We start from the raw sequence: 20,505 nt of genomic DNA, 5'->3' as shown, positions 1-20,505 counted from the left end.
ATGAATGAGGACACGTGTCTGAGCTTTCTCGGGATGAGGGCCCAGACCGAAGTCCCAAGCTCTCTTTTATTGAGATACCAGCAACGCATAAGCAACAAGCAATTAGCAACAAACAATTATCTAAGCGTTCAGCTATCCATGAAAACCGTTATCTTAAGGTTGCGAATGGTTACATCTCAGCCATGCACTAAGCAATTATCTCAAGGTTATAAATCAGCTACATATCTGTATGGAATGTCTTTGTTCTTCTAACTATCTTGTATGTGTTACTTTCTTGTACGTGTTCCAACGGGGGTGTCCGTCTGCACGTAGCAAGGTCATCTGATTTTTGGTAAAACACAACTTATGAACAGAAACGAAACTTATTTCTGCCCTGAGCCAGACCTGCGCCATTTTATGTGAGCCTAAGGTGGAAATATGACAGGTTTCCTACACTCTCTCATCCTGCTTCAACATCTTTCTTGACAACTAGAAACATGTCTAAACCAATTGCTGGTTGCATCCAACCATCCTTCTTCGTTTTCTCAGGAGGGCCAATAGCGTGCTCTGGTTACACATATGAGAAGAAGTTAGAAAGCCACTTTGGTCTATTAGTTTAGGTGCTGATCTGGAAAGTAAGAGACGGTGGGTTCTAGTCCTGCCTTAGGCATGAAAGCCAGCTGGATGACCTTGAGCCAATCACTCTCTTTCAGCCCAACCCACCTCACAGGGTTGTTGTTATGGGGAAAAATAGGAGAAAGAAGGGATTTTAGATGCATTTGCTGCCTTGAGTTACTTACAAAGTAACAAAAGGCAGGATAAAAATCAAGTAAACAAATAAGCAAGCAAGCAAGCTCCAGGAAATGCAGCACACTTCAGGATCCAGCTGCATGATTCACCGAAAACAATGGGGCACACTTGCACCGATAAACCTCCACCTAATTCAGGGGTTTGCAACCTTGGCTCTTTTATGACTCGTGGACTTCAGCTCCCAGAATTTCTGAGCCAGCCGTGTTGACGTCCACGAGTCATAAAAGAGCCAAGGTTGCCTACCCCTGACCTAACTCTTTCAGCGTAATTGTGAGTCCTTAAAAACCTAGAGGCAATTTTGAATATTTTCCATTTCATGCAATGGTAGAGCTTCCAGACATGATCCTGGAAAGAATTCTACCCCTTCCCAGAAAGAAGTGAACAGGGAGTTTGGTCTCTTGAGTTAGGTTTTATTTGCAATTTGATAAAGAAGGGAAGATGTGTGGGGTGGCAGCTTCAGTCCACTGTTTCAATATAGCTGCTCCTTCCCATTCGTTTGGCTGCCCCTCCCTTTGATCTGAAATAATTCAGCTGGCAGAACTGGCTGTTTATTAATGGGTGTTTGTTCAATAATGGAGCTATCTACCACATCTTGCAAGGTGGTTGCGTTGTTTTGTTTTGTTTTGTTTTTTTGGTGTTCCTGAATTCGTTTTGGAGGGGGAAGAGAGGGCAAGAGAGGGGCAGGACACGTCTGAACAAGAGTAGCAATGTTCAAAGATGATGTGGCATCAGAGGAAACAGGCGGGCTAGAATAGAAAAATCCAAGCGCACGAAAAATCAAAATGGAAGAGAAATCAAAGGGCTTAGGAATGATGACGAACGTTTGGCAGGGAAAGTTAGTTGGCATGGAAAGGAGGAGGAGCCACGGGAAAATATGTGCCAGTTTGAAAGTAACAGATCACGTGGAAATCCAGCCTAACAAAAAAAAAAAAAACCCAAAAAACAACGGGAAGGACAAAGATGAGCAATACTGGCAATGTAAGGAACTGTGTCTGATTTTACGGGGCAGCAGAAAGCCATTCTGGAGCAAAGCCACAGGATTTGGGCGTAAAAAAAAAATCTGCTTGGGCTGGCCCCTTTTCTACTCGCAGGCAAGCTTCCCATCAAAACTGGACAGACAGATGGCAAAAGCCTGAAGTGCACAGAGAGGGAATCGGTAATCCATGGTGAAGACATCAGCGGCCACCCGGCCAAACTGGAGCACGATGTAGTCAGCTGCAAACCAAGGAGAGGAAAGACCACATTGAGGCAAAAGAAAAGATCCACCAAAAACTTCATTTCGTCGCCCCTTATGCCTGCCTATCTCCTAAGCCAGGGCTCTTCAAACTTGGCCCTTTTATGACTTGTGGACTTCAACTCCCAGAATTCCTCAGACAGGCACAGCTGGCTGAGGAATTCTGGGAGTTGAAGTCCACGAGTCATAAAAGGGCCAGGTTTGAAGACCCCTGTCCTAAGCCTTCCTCCAAAAAAAAAAAATTAAAAAAATTCCCCAAGGGCTTCCTTCCCTGATGATTGAGCAGATCCAATTCTTCCCCAAGCTTGTCCTGGGTTGTCCGTCTTTCATTCTGCTCCTGGGGCTTGACGAAGAGCAATATGGAAACCCGCACGCAGGACTGAGGCTGTGTTCGTGGCACCGGTTCACACCAAGATCAAACTTGCGTTATCGGAACTCTTATCTCAATTTAGAAACTAGGGCGGTGTGGTGGATGAATGGTTAAGACGCTGGGCTTGTCGGCTCAAAAGCCGACAGCCCAGGTTTGAAACCCAAGTGCCACGCAATAGGGTGAGCTCTCATCCTTGCCACGGCTCCCGCCAACTTGGCAGTTCAGAAGCATGCAGATGCAAATGGATAGATAGGTATCAGTTCGGTGGGAAGGCAACAACATTCTGTGACATCATGCTGGCCACATAACTGTGGAAATGTCTTTGGTCAGCGCTGGCTCAGTGGCCTTGAAATGGAGAGGAGCACTGGCCCCTAGAGTTGGCAGTGACTAGAGGGGTAAAATCTACCTGTTAGAAAATCATTTGGCCAGCACCGTGGTGGCGAACCTACGGCACGTGTGCCACAAGTGGCACTCAGAGCCCTCTCTGTGGGCACGTGCGCCGTCGCCCCAGTCCTAGGCCTTCAGCTGGGTTTTATAAAACCTTTTTGCTTTAGGCTGCCACAGGCAAAAAAAAAAAAGGTTCAATCGATCAATCAGTTTCAACTTCTTGCGAGAAAAAAAAAGATCTTGCAAAGTTGGAATTGCTTGATTGAACTTTTTAGTCCCGCCCAGTCTGCCATTACCACGGCAGCCACGCCCACCCGATGGGCCACACCCACCCAATAGACCACGCCCACCCGGCACCCGAGAATACATAAGTCGGTTGGGGGCTGCATTTTGGGTACTCGGTCTCTAAAAGGTTCGCCATCACTGGCCCAGCACATACAGTAATGGCTAAAATTGTGGAAACCTTTTGGGGAAAGTGTATTTTTTGAGGTTTGATGGCTAATAACACCACTTTTGTTTTTGGAATAATACCATAAAATTATACATCAATGGAAAGATAATTTAATCGAGAATGTAAAGCAACAAAGTTTGTTCAATTATCTCTACTGTATTCTATGAAAAGTGACCAGAAAAAGGCAGCACAGCTTGCTTAGGTTGGTATCAGGTAGCTTTCCTTCATCTGATTGTAGCCAATGAGCATGAGTGTTTAGAGAGCCAATCAGGTGTCATCTTGTTTTGGCAATGAGTCAATCAGATCACAGTAGGATTCAGTTATTGATGTCATTGTACTGAAGCTGAGAGGAGGACATTTGTCAGTGCGTTATGTCAGGGCTTTTCAACCTGTGGTACAGGTACCACCTGTGGTACGTTGGCACCTGGCAGGTGGTACATGACCATCCTAGAAAAGTGGTAGCGGGGGAGGGGAATGAACTGAAGCAGCGTCAGCACCGCACAAGCCTGAGTGAGAGACGGCTGGAGCTGCAGGGCTGTCAGGGCTCAGCGGAAGCACCAGGATAAGCGCTGGGCTCCAGCTGATCCTGGCGCTTCTGATCATCTGGAGCCTGGCACTGATCCTTACGCTTCTGCTGAGCCCCGAAGAAACGCTGATCGACTGAAGCCTGGTGCTGATCCTGGGGCTTACAACAGTCACTAAGCGAACAGTTGTATGTTGTACTACTTTTAGGATATAGCAATATGTCAAAAACTTGATGACTTCATACTTCATCACTATTTTCCTTTTTTTTTCTTTTGGTCATCAAGTTTTTGACACCTTGCTAGGCGACTGGTGGTACTCGGATGTTGCCATATCCTAAAAGTGGTACAACGGGTGAAAAAGTTGAAAAGCCCTGTGTTATGTGATCGCTATCAAGTTGGTTGGGTTTTTTGTGTGTTTCCTTTAGTGAGCTTGTAAAATGTAATAAAATTAAAGTAATGATGCAAAGAGTTGACTGGTTGCCCAGAAAGCGATGTAAAATAGTATTATTAAGTGAACAAGGCTACAGTTATAAAGAAATTAGAAGAAAAATCGGTGGAAACTTAACCAAAGGTGGCATTTCTACTGTACACCTTTTCCCAGAAGGTTTCCACAATTTTGGCCGCTACTGTACTGAGGAAGAAAAATTATCTAGATTGGACCAAAGCAACCAAGAGATGCTCAGTGGGAGAGTTTAGTATTGAAAAGGATGATGCTGGTGCTTGTTCGTATTCTGTTCATATTCTCCATCTACAGGAATCTTTTGACATTTGTGACAGAAGATAGCTATGGTGGCTACCTGTTGTTACTAACTTTACACCCCATGACTATCTCATTTTCTTCTTGGGCTTTCTAAATTGGTGGCCACTGCTAAGTTCAGTGGAAGCAAATTCTACCATTTTAAGTATATGGGAGAGTATCTGCCCTGAATCATCCACTGTTAGGTTTCACAGAATAACCGCAATTTCCAGAATCATGTGAGAGGGCAAAAATAATCTTCCCATCTATTTTCTTCATCTACTGTACATCATGGAGAATTTTATACCCATTTCATGCTCATCAACTTTATTTGTCCTCCCCAGATATAAACATCTGAGGGAACTGCTTAATCCTTGGGTTATTTTGCTTGCCCTGTTTTGCCTGTTTTTCAGCTCTACCAAAATTCCTTTTGGTGATGGAGAGGTGTAGCCACCAGAACTACTTCCATTTTCTAAATGAGATTGGTTGTCCATAAAGTTTTTACAATAGTTGGGTTTCTATTTCCTATTTGCCTTTAAGAAAGAATTTGCCTTTTTTTCGTCACTGCTGTATACTGAAGTGTCTACTAAGTTAAAACACCACAATCTGTGATCCCGCTCTTGCCAACTCTAATCTGATTCACATATCTGTAAATTTACAGAGGATTTGCTCCACTATACAAAACTACACATTACACTTCCTTATGCTGGTGCTCAGGCTAACCGTTGCGGTATCCCTCTTCGTTCTAATCACCTTAAATAATGTCATGTTTGTCAGCTAAACTGGCCACAATAGATTGATTTATTTAGAAGTCAGTCTCACTAAATGGGACATCTGGTGGATAGCTTAGCCTCAGTTTGCGAAACCTTCTGCACTCTCCTGAACCTTGCCCACTACTCACGGTCGTCTTCTGAGATGATTTGGAAGTTCTTGACGGAAGCCTGCGTGACCCGCCCGTGGAAGTTGAGTACGTATGACTGGGTCTCCTCGTTCCAAGCAGGCACTTTGTTCTGGAGTTTGATCAGGTTTTGCATGTTCCGGTTCTGGTATCTCAACAGTAAGGTTTCATGTTCCTGTAGGCAGAGAAGCGCAAACATTACGGAGTTCCTGGGCTGATGTTTTTTGTACAGAAATAGTAGCGATGAGAACCACTCACATTTTTAGGTTGGATGCAGATCCTCTCGTTCTCTGAATTCATTCCAGGAATTATCACGGTCATTTTCCGTGGACCTCTGAAACCCAAAACATTGGTCTCCTGCAAGGAGATGGAAACAGGGATGGGAGGTTAAGTCAGAAATCTATTGACCTCTGCTTTTAATTCAGAGTAACAGAATAACAGGGTTGGAAAGCACCTTGGAGGTCTTCTATCTAGTGCCACTCCCTGCTCAAGCAGGAGACCCCATACCATTCCAGACAAGTGGCTGTCCAATCCCTTCTTAAAAGCCCCCAGTGATGTAGCACCCACAATCTCTGAAGGCAAGTCGTTCCACTAGTTAATTGTTCTCACTGTTAGGAGATTTCTCCTTAGTTCTAAATTGCTTCTCCCCTTGATTAGTTTCCATCCGTTGGTTCTTGTTTTGCCTATGGGTACTTTAGAAAAGACGCTTGCTTCTGGGGAGGAAAGCCATGGCAAATCTAGACAGCCCACTAAAAAGCAGAGACATCACCCTGCCAACAAAAGTGCGTATAGTCAAGGCTATGGTCTTCCCAGTTGCAATGTATGGCAGTGAAAGTTGGACCATAAAAAAGGCTGAGCGTCAAAGAATTGAAGCCTTTGAACTATGGTGCTGGAGAAGACTCCTGCGGGTCCCTTGGACTGCAAGGCGATCAAACCGGTCAGTCCTAGAGGAGATCAACCCTGACTGCTCTTTAGAAGGTCAGATCCTGAAGTTGAAACTCAAATACTTTGGCCACCTAATGAGAAGGAAAGACTCACTGGAGAAGAGCCTAATGGTGGGAAAGGTTGTCAAATCTAGGGGCCAATGGTAATCACCTGACCTAGGACACGGCAACCACCATAGCACACGCCAGTTGCTAAGTGCTAAGTGCCCAGATCATGTGATCGAAAGGACGCTGTGTGAGAACTGGTCAGAAGTCACTTTTTTCTGAGTCATTTTCACTTCCAACGGTTGTTAAATGAACATTCGGGAATTGAGGATTACCTGTATATAAGGGGCATATCAGTTCCCCCACTTTGCCAACTCTGCGATACTTACATAGCAAATGGCAACTAACTCCTGCCGTAGGTGGGCAGTTTCTGGAACAAAAGGTTTCTTTTCTGGATTGATTCCATTGTCAAATACAGTGAACTTGGTCCCAAGCATGTTAGATCTGGAAAGCAGGCAAAAAAAATGAAGGGATGTTTTCTTCCTTTAAGCATCTTAAGAGCCCGCCGTATTTTCCTCAATCATCCCTCCTGTCCCGCCCTCATGTTAATTAAGGAAGAACCCAAAGCTAGGATGAAAACTACAGAGAAGCACCCATAAAGTGCATAAAAAGCAAATTAAGAACACCAAGAGATTCTAGAAACTGTAGCGTTCTTATGAGCACAATTCTTCAACACGGAAACCTGTATTAACTATGGAGGAAGGCTGGGTAATGAAAATGTACATAATAAGAGCACAGGGAATGAGTCCTTTATATTTAGATCCCCCCTCAAATTAGGATGCATCTTCCATAGAGGTAGAATAGGGTGCCTGGAAGAGTTTTCAGGAGCGTGCTTTTTACATTATGATCTATCTCTTTTCAGGCACACCCTAGGGCAGGGGTAGGCAAACTCGGCTCTTTTATGACTCATGGACTTCAACTCCCAGAATTCCTGAGTCAGCATAGCTGACTCAGGAATTCTGGGAGTTGAAGTCCATGAGTCATAAAAGTGCCGAGGTTGCCTATCCTTGCCCTAGGGCAGTGTTTCTCAACCCTAGCAACTGGAAGATAGGTGGGCTGCAACTCCGAGAATTTTTGGGAGTTGGAAGTCCACACATCTTCAATTCGCCAAGGTTGAGAAACACTGCCCTAGGGTCTTCATGTGCTTCTGACCTCAACATCAGACAAAACTGTTCTTAGTTTTCAGCAAATATACTCAAAAGAGAGTTCCAGATGTCCCTACAATTGCATAGAATACTGTAGTTAAAACGCTAAACTTGCAAATGGGAAATCTAGACTTCTCTTCGCAGATGATACCACTCTAAGGGCAGGAAGGGAACAAGAACTAAAGAGCCTCTTGTTGCGGGTGAAGGAGAGTGCAAAACCTGGCTTGAAACTTAACATTAAGAAAACCAAGATCATGGCATCCGGCCCTCTCAATTCCTGAAAAATAGTTGGGGAAGAAATGGAGGTAGTGACAGATTTTATTTTCCTGGGCTCCAGGATCACTGCAGATGGGGACTGTAGCCAAGAAATTAAAAGACGCTTGCTCCTCAGGAGGAAAGCCATGGCAAATCTAGACAGCACACTAAAAAGCAGAGACATCATCCTGCCAACAAAAGTGCGTATAGTCAAGGCTATGGTCTTCCCAGTTGCAATGTATGGCAGTGAAAGCTGGACCATAAAAAAGGCCGAGCGTCAAAGAATTGAAGCCTTTGAACTATGGTGCTGGAGAAGACTCCTGCGAGTTCCTTGGACTGCAAGGCGATCAAACCAGTCAGTCCTAGAGGAGTTGAACCCTGACTGCTCTTTAGAAGGCCAGATCCTGAAGCTGAAACTCAAAGACTTTGGCCACCTAATGAGAAGGAAGGACTCACTGGAGAAGAGCCTAATGCTGGGAAAGATTGAGGGCAAGAGAAGAAGGGGACGACAGAGATTGAGGTGGCTGGATGGAGTCACTGAAGCAGTAGGCGTGAGCTTAAATGGACTCCAGAAGATGGTAGAGGACAGGAAGGCCTGGAGGAACGTTGTCCGTGGGATCGCGATGGGTCGGACACGACTTCGCAGCTAACAACAACAAGACTTCCCTTCATGGGAAAACACCCTCCCTCGGCTAGTAAACAAAGAATCCTTGGCCATTCCCCTTTTTCTTCCAGTCAAATCCTCTCAGCTTCAGAATAGAATAGAATAGAATAGAATAGAATAGAATAGAATAGAATAGAATAGAATAGAATAGAATAGAATAGAATAGAATAGAATAGAAGAGAAGAGAAGAGAAGAGAAGAGAAGAGAAGAGAAGCTGGAAGGGACCTTGGAGGTCTTCTAGTCCAGCCCCCAGCTCAAGCAGGAGGAACTATACCATCTCAGACAAGTGACAAGACAAGTGACTAGACAAGTCTAGTCTCTTCTTAAAAATCTCCAGTGATGGAGCGCCCACGATTTCTGGAGGCAAGCTGTTCCACTGGTTAATTATCCTCACTGTCAGGAAGTTTCTCTTTAATTCCAGGTTGCTTCTCTCTTTGATCAGTTTCCAACCATTGTTTCTTGTCCTGCCCTCCGGTGTTTTGGAGAATAACATGACCCCCCTCTTCTTTGTGGCAGCCCCTCAAATACTGGAACACTGCTATCATGTCTCCCCCATTTCTTCTTTTCTTTAAACTAGCCAAACCCAAGTCCTGCAGCCATTCTTCGTACATGTTAGTCTCCAGGCCTTTAATCATCTTAGTTGCTCTTCTCTGAATTTTTTCCAAACTCTCAACATCTTTTTTGGGATATGGTGACCAAAACTGGCTGCAGTATTCCAAGTGTGGTCTTACTAGGGTTTTATAAAGCGGTACCAATACTTCGCAGGATGTTGATTCTATGCCCCTGCTTATACAACCCAGGATTGTATTGGCTTTTTTGGCTGCTGCTGCACACTGCTGGCTCATAGTCAAGTGATCATCCACTAGGACTCCAAGGTCCCTCTCACAGTTACTGTTTTTAAGCCAGGTCTCGCCCAATCTGTAATTGTACCTTTGATTTTTCCTGCCTAAATGTAAAACTTTGCTTTTCTCCATAGGAGGATGCATGCTGACTATAGTGCAGACAGGACAAACACAAGGCCCGGGGGCCGGATCCAGCCCGCGAAGTGGTTTTGTGTGGCCCCCGAAGCCATCCTGGAAACAGTGAGGGAACGGCCCCCACTGCCTTGGCCCTGGCCCAGAGACCCTCCTTCTGCCAGAGACCCCCAGATCTGTCCCACTCCTGCCCAGGCCCCCATAGGCACCCTTGATGCCAATTATGTAGAGCTGGCCATGCCCACCCAGTAGGCCATACGCACTCCAGCCACGCCCACCCAGTAGGCCATGCCCACCCTGGCCATACCCACCTGGCCCCCCCGAGGGCAACCACAATGCTGATGTGGCCCTCAATGAAATTGAGTTTGACACCCCTGCTATAGTGGAAAATGTTTGACTGAGACACTGCAAAGCTCAGACATTCAAGCAACGGCTGCAATTTCCCCATCACTGTTGTAACTTTGAATGGTGGCTGCCCATGACAATCACTAAGTGAAGTCTACCTATATTGGAGAATAATGTCACCAAATGGTCTGCTAGGAAATGCATGGTTTGGGTCCAGCATGTCTATTATGCACCTCAGTGATGTCAAAATGGTGGGCGCAACTGGGTGAACAAAGCTCCGCCCTTCTTTAATGGGCATCACATTTCAACAGCCTAGTCACCCTCCCCATTTCAATGACCGTGACCCCTCCTGCCACCATGGAGACCATTTTGTAGAAGCAACTGTAACACGCTCTAATGTTTAAGAGTGTTCACTGAAAATACTCAAGATAATTATGTACATTACCCCATAAGTAAAACAATGGGAGTGACGTGCAACTGACTTACTGAAGATCATAGAGATTCTAACGCTTGGCAAAGGGGTAGAGTATTAGATTTCAACTCCCACAATCCCCCATCCTGGTCATTCTGGTTAGGAATTCTGGGGGTTCCATTCAATATCCATTGGAGAAAGCTGAACCACTGGATGTAGGTCTATCGGCTACTCACACCTGCTTTTAATAGGCTCCAAACCAGACACACCTGACTTTTCCAATGAAGCTTTCTCCACCTCGTGACAGATCGATCGGATCTAAGGAAATAAGGTAATTTGAAGTCTTGCTTTTTTTCCTCTTCCTCCCAGACATGAGGAACCGCTGAAAGAGAACGCCCAGTTGTTAGGGAGAATCATTCCTGGTTGCCTTTTTAATTGCCATCACTGCTGTTTTGATATGGTTGAATGCCAAAGAGATCAAAAATGAAAATGGTCATAATAGCCAATTCACCCCTATAAAACTAACTGTTGCTCAGGTTGGATTCGTACACCATAGTAAAACAGTTTGCTCAGTCGCACTTGTTTTATTGTGTGAAACACTGCTGCCGGGGTTCGTCCATAGCAGCCTTTCCCGAGCAGGGTGTCCTCCAAACATATGGATTCTTAATTTGGCCATCGGTGACAGTTCTGAGTGCTGAAGTCCACCCTAAGTACAGTATATTTCAGCAGAAACAAAAAAATCCCTTCTGTTTTTGGCAGCATTCAGACAACCCACCTGCTTCCTGAAAGTAAGTTCAAAGGAGACCGCTTCGTGAATTAAACTGAATCAAAATATTTTAATATCAGCCTCGATAAGGTGATAGAAGGCAATAGAGGTGAAGACTCTCTCAAACGAGTGACTTCGAGGACACATCCTTCCATGTTTTTTGTTTTTTTAATTAATAAAACAGAAGCATTTTGATACCTTCCTGTTTTTCAATTTCCAGTTGGCTCTTGTTCTGAACCGGTCCTATCGTATTAGCTTTTTCAAAATCAGTTAAGGATGGCCAGATACTGCCATCTCCTTTGACTGACAACCATTGCAACAGTCAATGAATTCAGCATTGTTAGTATCACAGCATTCTTGCAGGTGTTGTGAGCTTCTAGCTAATGCATTGTCACTTCAAATATGTGAGATTGATCGGTCTTTAAGAACTGTAGGCACTTTCAAAGACCAAACAAGTGTGATAGGTAAAGGTAAAGGTTCCCCTGCACATGCGTGCTAGTCGTTTCCGACTCTAGGGGCCGGTGCTCATCTCCGTTTCAAAGCTGAAGAGCCAGCGCTTGTCCGAGGACGTCTTCGTGGTCATGTGGCCGGCATGACTAGACGCCAAAGGCGCACGGAACGCTGTTACCTTCCCGCCGTAGTGGTCCCTATTTTTCTACTTGCATTTTTACGTGCTTTCGAACTGCTAGGTGGGCAGAAGCTGGGACGAGTAACAGGCGCTCACTCTGCTACGCGGCACTTGGGATTTGACCCGCCAAACTGCCGATCTTCTGATCGACAACTTCAGCGTCCTAACCCACTGAGCCACCACGTCCCTTTCAACAAGTGTGATGGATACCTTGAAAGACTTCTTTTTTTGATATTTCAATATTCCTAGACCTGACAGTTGTTTGCAAGCTGAATCCTTTACAGAGCATCTAACAAATATTTTTTAAATAGCATAATTTATTAATCATATATGGGTAGTCCTCACTTAACAATAGTAACTGGGACCGGAATGTCTGTCGCTAAGCAATAAAGTAATAAAATGGGACATTCTATGAATAACAATGGCAATGTTGGCAATCCCTGGTTACTGTGGTTAAGCAATTCCCCGTAAATTGCTAAGCAAGGACCTCATGTGATCTCAGCCTGACTTTCTGTCAGCTTCCCTGTTAACTCTGCTTGTCGAAAGCTGGAAGGTCACAAATAACAATTACGTGACTGTGGGATGCTGTAATGGTCAGAAATCTGGGCTGGTTTGTGAAGTGCCCAGATCATGATTGTGTGACTGTGGGGATGCTGCGCTAGCTGGAATTTTGAAGGCTGGTCAAAAGTACCACCACTTCATTGAATGAGCGGTTGGTTAACTGAGGACTACTTGTGCTATAGGATGGAATGGACGCTTCTTGTGAAAGGGATCACAATACTGGGTTTCTTTTCAATTGGGTTTGTTTCGAGGCCTTCATCTCCAAACAGTAGTTAGCAGAAACTTTGCTCTGTCTGGGATGCCAATTCAAACCCATTTTTCAGAATCATGTATTTTTAACTGTATGTGTGTGTGTGTGTGTGTGTGTGTGTGTGTGTGTGTGTGTTTAAGTACAGCACCATTCTTTGCTTTTTCCGATACCTTTTTCCCGTTTTCCACCTCAAGGTGTAAGTAGTAGAAGGGGAAAATGCCCTTGTCCATCCCTTTCCGGTCTCGTGTGATGCGACACTGGATCGTGTGGCCCTGGGGGGCAGGTTGCAAAACAAAGGCTTCAATGTCATCCACTTTGAGTGATGAGGGAGTGCTTGGTTCCTCCTTTGGGGACTGCCAGGGAGAAGAAGAGGCAAGCTATAATAAAATCCGAGAGCCGGTTTGCACTACAACCTTCTTGCTTTTCCACCCATAAAATGCCGGCTATTGCAAATCTACGGGAACCCTCCCTGTTCTCTAAGGCAGGGCTTTTCAACCTTTTCACCCATTGTACCACTTTTAGGATATGACAACATCTGAGGACCACCAGTTGCCTAGTAAGGTGTCAAAAACTTGACCCCCCCCAAAAAGGAAAAAAGTGATGAAGTACAGGTAGTCCTCGACTTACAACAGTTCGCTTAGTGTCTGTTCGAAGTTACAATGGCATTGAAAAAAGTGCCCCCCCAAGCCACAGCTGAGCAAGACACCTGCCTGCCCGCCCAGCGGCGCTCTTCCTCCTGTCCGAGGTTTTCATTGTTGTGAGCATTTCTGTTGAGGATTGGCAGCGGGAATGGGGGGGTGTTCGGTTTTTATTTCCCACCATCTGCTGGGTGGTTGCAGCAGGTTTTGGTCACTTCCCATGACCCTGGGACACTGTGACCGTCACAAATATGAATCAGTTGCCAAGCATCTGAATGTAAATCACATGACCGTGGGGATGCTGCAACATTCCAGCTGATCGGCGCTTCTTCTGGGCTCAGCAGAAGCGCCAGGATCAGCGCCGAGCTCCAGCTGGAGCCTGGCGCTGATCCTGGCGCTTCCGCTGAGCCCTGACAGCCCTGCAGCTCCAGCCGTCTCTCGCTCAGGCTTGTCCCCTCCCCCACTACCACTTTTCTAGGATGGTCGGGTATCACCTGCCAGGTGCCAATGTATCACAGGTGGTACCCGTACCACTGGTTGAAAAGCCCTGCTCTAAGGATTAGATGTTGGTAAAAGGTGCTCTCATTTTCTGCTTTCTCCTGAAAGGGTTAAAATACAGTGTGAAAATACATGCCACGGTAGAGAAACTGTAAGCGGGAGATGCAGTGGGTGGGGGCCAGGAGAAAGGTCTTCAAAGGAAGAAGAATCAGAAGAAAATCCCTTTCTGCTAAGTAATGATAAATGTGCATTAGATGAAACGATAAAAAGATTTCCCAAGGGGTGTCTAAAATACGTCCAAGTTTTATTTTAGCCCCTTACCGCAGATAAGTCAATTTCTTCTTGAATGTACATGACACTCCTGAGAATGTCTTGGTCGTCATCTTTGAAGTCTTCATCGTCATCATCTTCATCATTTTCTTCCTCTTCCTCACTCTGACTCCTCCTTCCATTAGTGAGAGACCCTGGAAAAATCAAGGAGAACTGCAAAAGTTGGGCAAAGGAAAAGAGTCATCCTTTCTTTCTGCCCTTTCTTGTTTTTAATTCCATTCCAACAGACAGCAAAGGTCAAGCCAGGAATCCTGACTCCTGATGTTTGCCTTCCTGTCTGAAAACATGTGAATCTGGGTCCCCAGATTTCGATCATTTGTTTATATTTCTTTCAATGCTTTTCATTACCAGCACAATTGCTAAATGGTTTAAAACCATAAAATCATGACAAATTTGAGAGATTAAAACCAGGGCAAGAAGGACAATTGCAAAATAAAAATAAAAATAAAAATGGTGCAGGGCTTATTTTCTGAAATCACACAGAACAGGACTCAAGTTCCAAAGTCACACGATGCAACAAACTTCCAAAGCAAATTAAGTGTGTTTGTTTGAGCGCCTCTTTCCATCCGCTACTCCCACCCATGCAGAAAGTCCACTAACCTCGGTGCCTCAGCATCCTGTCACGGGGCTTCTTCATAGGTGAAGAGGGTACAGTCAGCTCCTGGGAGTATTCCCCGTCACTTTCGGAGTTGCTTTGGAGCACAGTGATGTTATACATGTCTCCAATGGCCTTTTTGGACTCTGCAGACTTCGAGTCTTCTCTGGGAAGATCATTCTTCAAAACTAAATTAAACAAGATGTGAAATCTATCTCTTCTCATTCCGCCCGGATTATTCTGACGCCATATTTTTATATGTTTACTACCTTAGAGTCATATATGTGTTTTAAAAAAAAAAAGAGAGAGAAAGGAGTCCCTGAGGATTTTACTCCGCTAGTCACTGCCAACTGTAGGGGGCAGTACTCATCTCCATTTCAAGGACATTGAACCAGCGCTGTCCGAAGACATTTCTGCGGTCATGTGGCCAGCATGATGTCGTGGAGGGCTGTTACATTCCCACTGAAGTGCTACCTGTTTATCTACCAATATTTGCATGCTTTCAAACTGCTAGGCTGGCAGGAGCCGAGGCGAGGACGGGAGCTCACCCCATCCCATGGTGCTCAGCTCTTCAACCTGGGCTGCCGGATTTCCAGCCAACAAGCCCAGAGTCTTAACTGCTGAGCCCACCTTGCCACCTCCTATACATACGCATAAACATGTAGTTTTAAAGAAACACCTTCTTTCCTCGCTACAATTAGAGAATCCGTGAAAGGTATGCATTGTTGCATTTCCACTGTCAGGAATCAAGAGTCTCCAATAGTGTACATCAGTGATGGTGAACCTTTTAGAGACTGAGTGCCCAAAGAGCAACCCAAAAACCACGTATTTATTGCCGGGTGCTGGGTGGGCGTGGCTGTGGTGGTCATGGCAGATTGGGTGGGTGTGGCCAAGGTGGGTGCGGTCACCTCAATGTTGCTCATGGGGAGGAACGCCTGTGGGGGGGGCAGGGTTGGGGAGATCCAGGGGGTCTCTGGCAGGCAGGGCGGTAGGCAGGAGGCTCCTCCTGTGGGGTGAGGTGAGGCAAGGCAGGGGTGCCATTGCCATGGAGCAAGGCAAGGGCTAGGGTGGCAGCTGCCTGACACCATCAGCCCCCGCACACAGAAGCCAGCGAGCGCATGGGGGCCGACAGTGTCTGTCAGCAGCCACAGCCTGCTGGCCCCTCGACTGGCGCACTTTGGGGCTCTGCAGCCCGCCACCAGCAGTTCAAAGAAGCCGCCTCTGAGCTGGATGGCCGGCCGACAGCTGAGGAGGCGATGCAGTGGGTCGTGCCTGGGAAAAGGAGAGCATGCGAGGCCAGGAGGGATGGGACAGGGGGTGGGAATCAGCCGTGCCGGGATGCATCCGGCCACATGGGGCCTCAGCGACTTAGCAGGCGGCCGGTTGAAGAGGGACAGTTGCCATCACCGGGGCATGGCGCATGCGTCCACAGAAAGCGCTCTGAGTGCCGCCTGTGGCACGCGTGCCGTAGGTTCACCACCACTGGTGTACATGATAGTGTAAAATCTTAGCACTGGGAGATATTATTTAGGTCATTGAATCCAAGTGCCTACTACTTAGTGGAGGCCACAAAGTGCAGTTATCTCCCAGAAAAGGCTTTGCTTTGCTTTGCTGCATCAACAAAGAGGATACCACGATGTCCCTCAGTAACTGGCTCCATTGTTTAACTGTTCTGCCTAGTATTTCATCTCAATTTGCCTTGCTACAACGTAAGATAATTCATTTCAAGTACACCAGTTTTCTGCACCCATTTATTCGCAGCAGGAAGCATAGACTGCCAACACTCATTCCCATTTCATTTCATACGCGTATGGTTTCTTTCCCCCCAGCCCCCCTGGATTCTGACTTATATCTCAGAAGTCTCACCTTCCATATCCATGACAACGGATGCAACCTTCTGTACTGGGGTTAACCTTTCCTTTTTTGATTTGGTTGCCTGGAACATGTGCTCAGGAGCCTCCTCTTCCATACCCACCATGGGAGACGGAGTGTCATATCTTGGGGATAAGCTTTCTCTCTTTGTTCTGGCAGTCTGACCACGCCGTTGAGGATTTGGTCGTCCTGTGGATGATCGAAGATGACATCATATCCAGGGTAAGAAGTGTATTAAGTCTCAAGAGTCAGAAACAAAACTGGAGGGAGGAAAAAAAATCTTTTGATGGTCAGACGCCATTCATACTTTTGGACTGATGAAGATATAAACGGGATGTGAAACAAGGCACTAACGTGGCCATGTCTGGAAAGAGTTCCGTCCATAATTTTATTGCACATCCCCTCACAGACACACTTCTGCTACTGAACAAATAGCTATTCAACAAAGGATGAAAAGCTGTAATGGTAATATTTGAAACACTGATAAGAAGGGAATCCTGGAGAGGGGAAGGGTATCCGGATATCGTTCTCTTCCTTTTCTAACGCAGTCTTCATTTTTCTGCCATTCCTTTCGTTATTTTTTTTCACGTTAACAGAATCAAATGTGTGGGGAGAAAGGCAAAATGCCTATAGCAGGGATAGGCAACCTTGGCTCTTTTATGACTCGTGGACTTCGACTCCCAGAATTCCTCAGCCAGCCATTCTGAGGGGAAAGGGAGAGGTTTCCAAGCTGAGCCATGCTGGCTCAGGAATTCTGGGAGTTGAAGTCCACGAGTCAGAAAAGAGCCCAGGGGTAGGCAACCTTGGCTCTTTTATGACTCATGGACTTCAACTCCCAGAATTCCTCAGCCAGCCATTCTGAGGGGAAAGGGAGAGGTTTCCAAGCTGAGCCATGCTGGCTCAGGAATTCTGGGAGTTGAAGTCCACGAGTCAGAAAAGAGCCCAGGGGTAGACAACCTTGGCTCTTTTATGACTCGTGGACTTCAACTCCCAGAATTCCTGAGCCAGCCATTCTGAGGGGAAAGGGAGAGGTTTCCAAGCTGAGCCATGCTGGCTCAGGAATTCTGGGAGTTGAAGTCCACGAGTCAGAAAAGAGCCCAGGGGTAGGCAACCTTGGCTCTTTTATGACTCATAGACTTCAACTCCCAGAATTCCTGAGCCAGCCATTCTGAGGGGAAAGGGAGAGGTTTCCAAGCTGAGCCATGCTGGCTCAGGAATTCTGGGAGTTGAAGTCCACGAGTCATAAAAGAGCCAAGGTTGCCTACCCCTGCCCTAGCCTATAGCAATGTTTCTCAGCTTCAATCATTTTGATACGTGTGGACTTGAACTCTCAGAATTCCCCTGTCAGCAAGCCTGGCTGGAGAATTCTGGGAGTTGAAGTTCACACATATTAAAATGGACAAGGCTGAGAAATGCTGAGCTACACAGTATCTTCCAATGAGTAGTATTAAGAGCTGTTGAGAGGGACCATCCTTATTATAGCTAAGGATTGTCTACCTGAAATCAAACTTAGTCATGAATTTAACTTCCACTAATTATGAGCTGGCTCTACATTAAATCTGGAGCAAGCCTAAAAGCAGAATTGAACAATTAACACAATAATTTAATCATTAACCATTAAATCCTAGAGCTGATATCTTTGAAGTTGGCTAATCCAGGGACAATTCATTACTAGCCTTCCTTCCCAATTCCTGCTAAAAAGGAAGAACTAGGACAGGCAGAAGGAAGCAGCTTTTAACAAAAGGCACAATAGCTCTGGAAAACCTCTATGGTGCCGAGAAAAATTTGGAAATCCAGGTGAGGAACATTGAGATGGAGGTCCATCGATACCATCATGCTTAGCATCATATCTGTTACATGGCTTCCACTTTTGGTCACCCTGGTTCACGAAGGAGGAATTCATTCCTTGTCCGGCGCATACAAGCTTGACTTGTTGACCCAACTTTGTTGCCTGGCAACCAAGCGCTTCACTCCAAAGGCAGTAGCTTAGTAACAGAGAATGGCATCATAGCGATCCCAGCAACTCCTCCCTTTCCTGGCCTCACCTTCTCTTTGTTTGACCTGCCAGCCATTCTTGGGAATGGATTCCTTCTTGTTGATAGGCTGGGTTTCTTCCAAAATGGCCACCTCCAGCTCTGCCTCATCAGAAAAATCTAGTCAGAGAGGGGAAAAGAAAGGCAGGAGCACAAATAAATGGTATGAGGATCCATGGTCATTTCTGAAAAAGCACCGTCCAGACTACACCTGGTAACTTTCCTCAACATAACAGCTTTCAGATGGGCTGGATTATAATCCAATATATTTTGAAAACGTACTATTTTATACTGGTGGGATGAGAATGAACCTTCCCCATCATAAATACACCACCTGTGGCCCAGACAGTGTATATGTCTTTCCTCTCCAGGAAATCAGACCTGTCCTCCATGCTTTCCCAGATTCTGTTGCCTATTCTGTCTCTCTCTGTCACCTCCTCTTTGAATGACACACGTGTGTGTGTGTGTGTGTGTGTGTGTGTGTGTGTGTGTGTGTGTGAGAGAGAGAGAGAGAGAGAGAGAGAGAGAGAGAGAGAGATATTATGACAGGCTTGAGAGAGAGAGATTATGACAGGCTTGCCCAGACAATGTATATATCTTTCCTCTCCAGGAAATCAGACCTGCCCCCCATGCTTTCCCAGATTCTATTGCCTATTCTGTCTCTCTCTGTCACCTCCTCGTGTGTGTGTGTGTGTGTGTGTGTGTGTGTGTGTGTGTGTGAGAGAGAGAGAGAGAGAGAGAGAGAGAGAGAGATTCACATAGATATTATGATAGGCTTGACAATTTGGTTCACACACATTTTAAACAGTGATGTCTTGTTATTGATGTCTTGTTATTGATTTAATTTAGATGGTTTCCTAACATGCTTACTCTAAGAACAGAAGCTGGTAAGGCAGGAACTATCAATGAGGACCCAGATTGTTGGGGGCAATAAGCTGACTTTGTAATAATGCCGCTTGGGGGGCCCCGAAAGCCCTAATAAGCAGGCGTATACATAGAATGAAGGCTATTGCTAAGCACATTGATTTGTGTTTCTTAGATTGTAAGCCGCCCCGAGTCAAGAACGCTATATTATGGAATGGAGAAAATGGATTGAGTTTATCCAGAACAAGTATAGGGTTAAGAAGTTTTATGTAGCATTCGAATAAGTCTTCTTTCATTTTTTTTTCTTTTTTCTTTTAGTTTTTTATATATAGTTAATATTGTTAAGGTGTGTCTTATCCTATATAAGCTAGAGAGTAATGGATTTTAGATTTTATAGTGGGTAGTATATGGTTGCTTATGATTGCCTTTTTATAGATATATACCTTGTATTTAGCTCTGGGAAGTCGGGGGGGGAGGGGAGGAGGGAGGGAGGTGGGGGGGAGGTAGGGGGGGGAGTAGGGAGGGGGAAGGTGGGTTTTTTAAAGGAAAATTGTATTTTAAAACTTTTCAATAGAATGAAGGCTATTGCTAAGCACATTGATTTGTGCTTCTTAGATTGTAAGCCGCCCTGAGTCTTCGGAGAAGGGCGGGATATAAATGGGATTAAAATAAATAAATAAAATTCTCAGGCCAGACAGAGTCATTATGTTAACATGGAGGAGGAGTCTCCAACGCTCAAGGCTGAGAAAAGAACAACGGAAAGTCAGCACTGAAAAGAATACAGAGTAACAGATTTGGAAGGGACCTTGGAGGTCTTCTAGTCCAAGCCTCTTTTGACCAATTCTCAAACTTACGACCATTGCAGTAGCCCAACGGTCACATGATCAAACTTCGGGTGCTTGGCAACTGACATGTTCTTACAACGGTTGCGGCGTCCCGGGGTGCTCTTGTGGTGCAACCTTCCTAAGGAGCTTCTGACATGTAAACTCAATGGGGAAGGCAGATTCACCGCATAATTCCCTTCACAATTGTAGCGATTCACTTACCGTATTTTTCGGACCATAAGACGCACCAGACCATAAGACGCACCCAGTTTTTAGAGCAGGAAAACAAGAAAAAAAATTCTTTCTCCTTCTCTCTCTCTCCCTCTCTCTTTCTCTCCCTCCCTCTCCCATTGTCCCTTCCTTCCTTCCTTCCTTCCTTCCTTCCTTCCCTCCCTCTTTGTCCTTCCTTCTCTGCATTAGAGCAGTACCCGCGGAGGCAGCCCTGCAGCCCGGCTTTCTCTTGCAGAAAGCAA

The 20,505-nt window shown here is 45.6% G+C and overlaps 1 protein-coding gene across 2 annotated transcripts in view; it reads right to left on the bottom strand.

The window, feature by feature from the left end:
• Positions 1–978: 978 nt before the first annotated feature.
• LOC308676098 (tubby-related protein 2-like) overlaps positions 979–20,505 on the bottom strand; it is a 38,457-nt gene continuing 18,930 nt past the window's right edge. For both annotated transcript variants that reach the window (XM_081341823.1, XM_081341822.1), the window contains 10 exons: positions 18,357–18,464; positions 16,306–16,500; positions 14,445–14,627; positions 13,836–13,978; positions 12,549–12,731; positions 10,443–10,555; positions 6,708–6,822; positions 5,648–5,746; positions 5,393–5,564; positions 979–2,004 (listed from right to left, as the gene is read on the bottom strand). In XM_081341823.1, the coding sequence (XP_081197949.1) occupies positions 1,871–2,004; positions 5,393–5,564; positions 5,648–5,746; positions 6,708–6,822; positions 10,443–10,555; positions 12,549–12,731; positions 13,836–13,978; positions 14,445–14,627; positions 16,306–16,500; positions 18,357–18,464 (1,445 nt within the window). In that variant the 3' untranslated portion in view covers positions 979–1,870. The remainder of the gene's footprint in view (positions 2,005–5,392; positions 5,565–5,647; positions 5,747–6,707; positions 6,823–10,442; positions 10,556–12,548; positions 12,732–13,835; positions 13,979–14,444; positions 14,628–16,305; positions 16,501–18,356; positions 18,465–20,505) is intronic.

This window comes from Vipera berus (genome assembly GCF_964194415.1).
Source record: "Vipera berus genome assembly, chromosome: W".
Lineage (NCBI taxonomy): Eukaryota > Metazoa > Chordata > Lepidosauria > Squamata > Viperidae > Vipera > Vipera berus.
The sequence above is the reverse complement of the archived record's forward strand: the minus strand, read 5'-3'. Positions and strand labels throughout refer to the sequence as shown.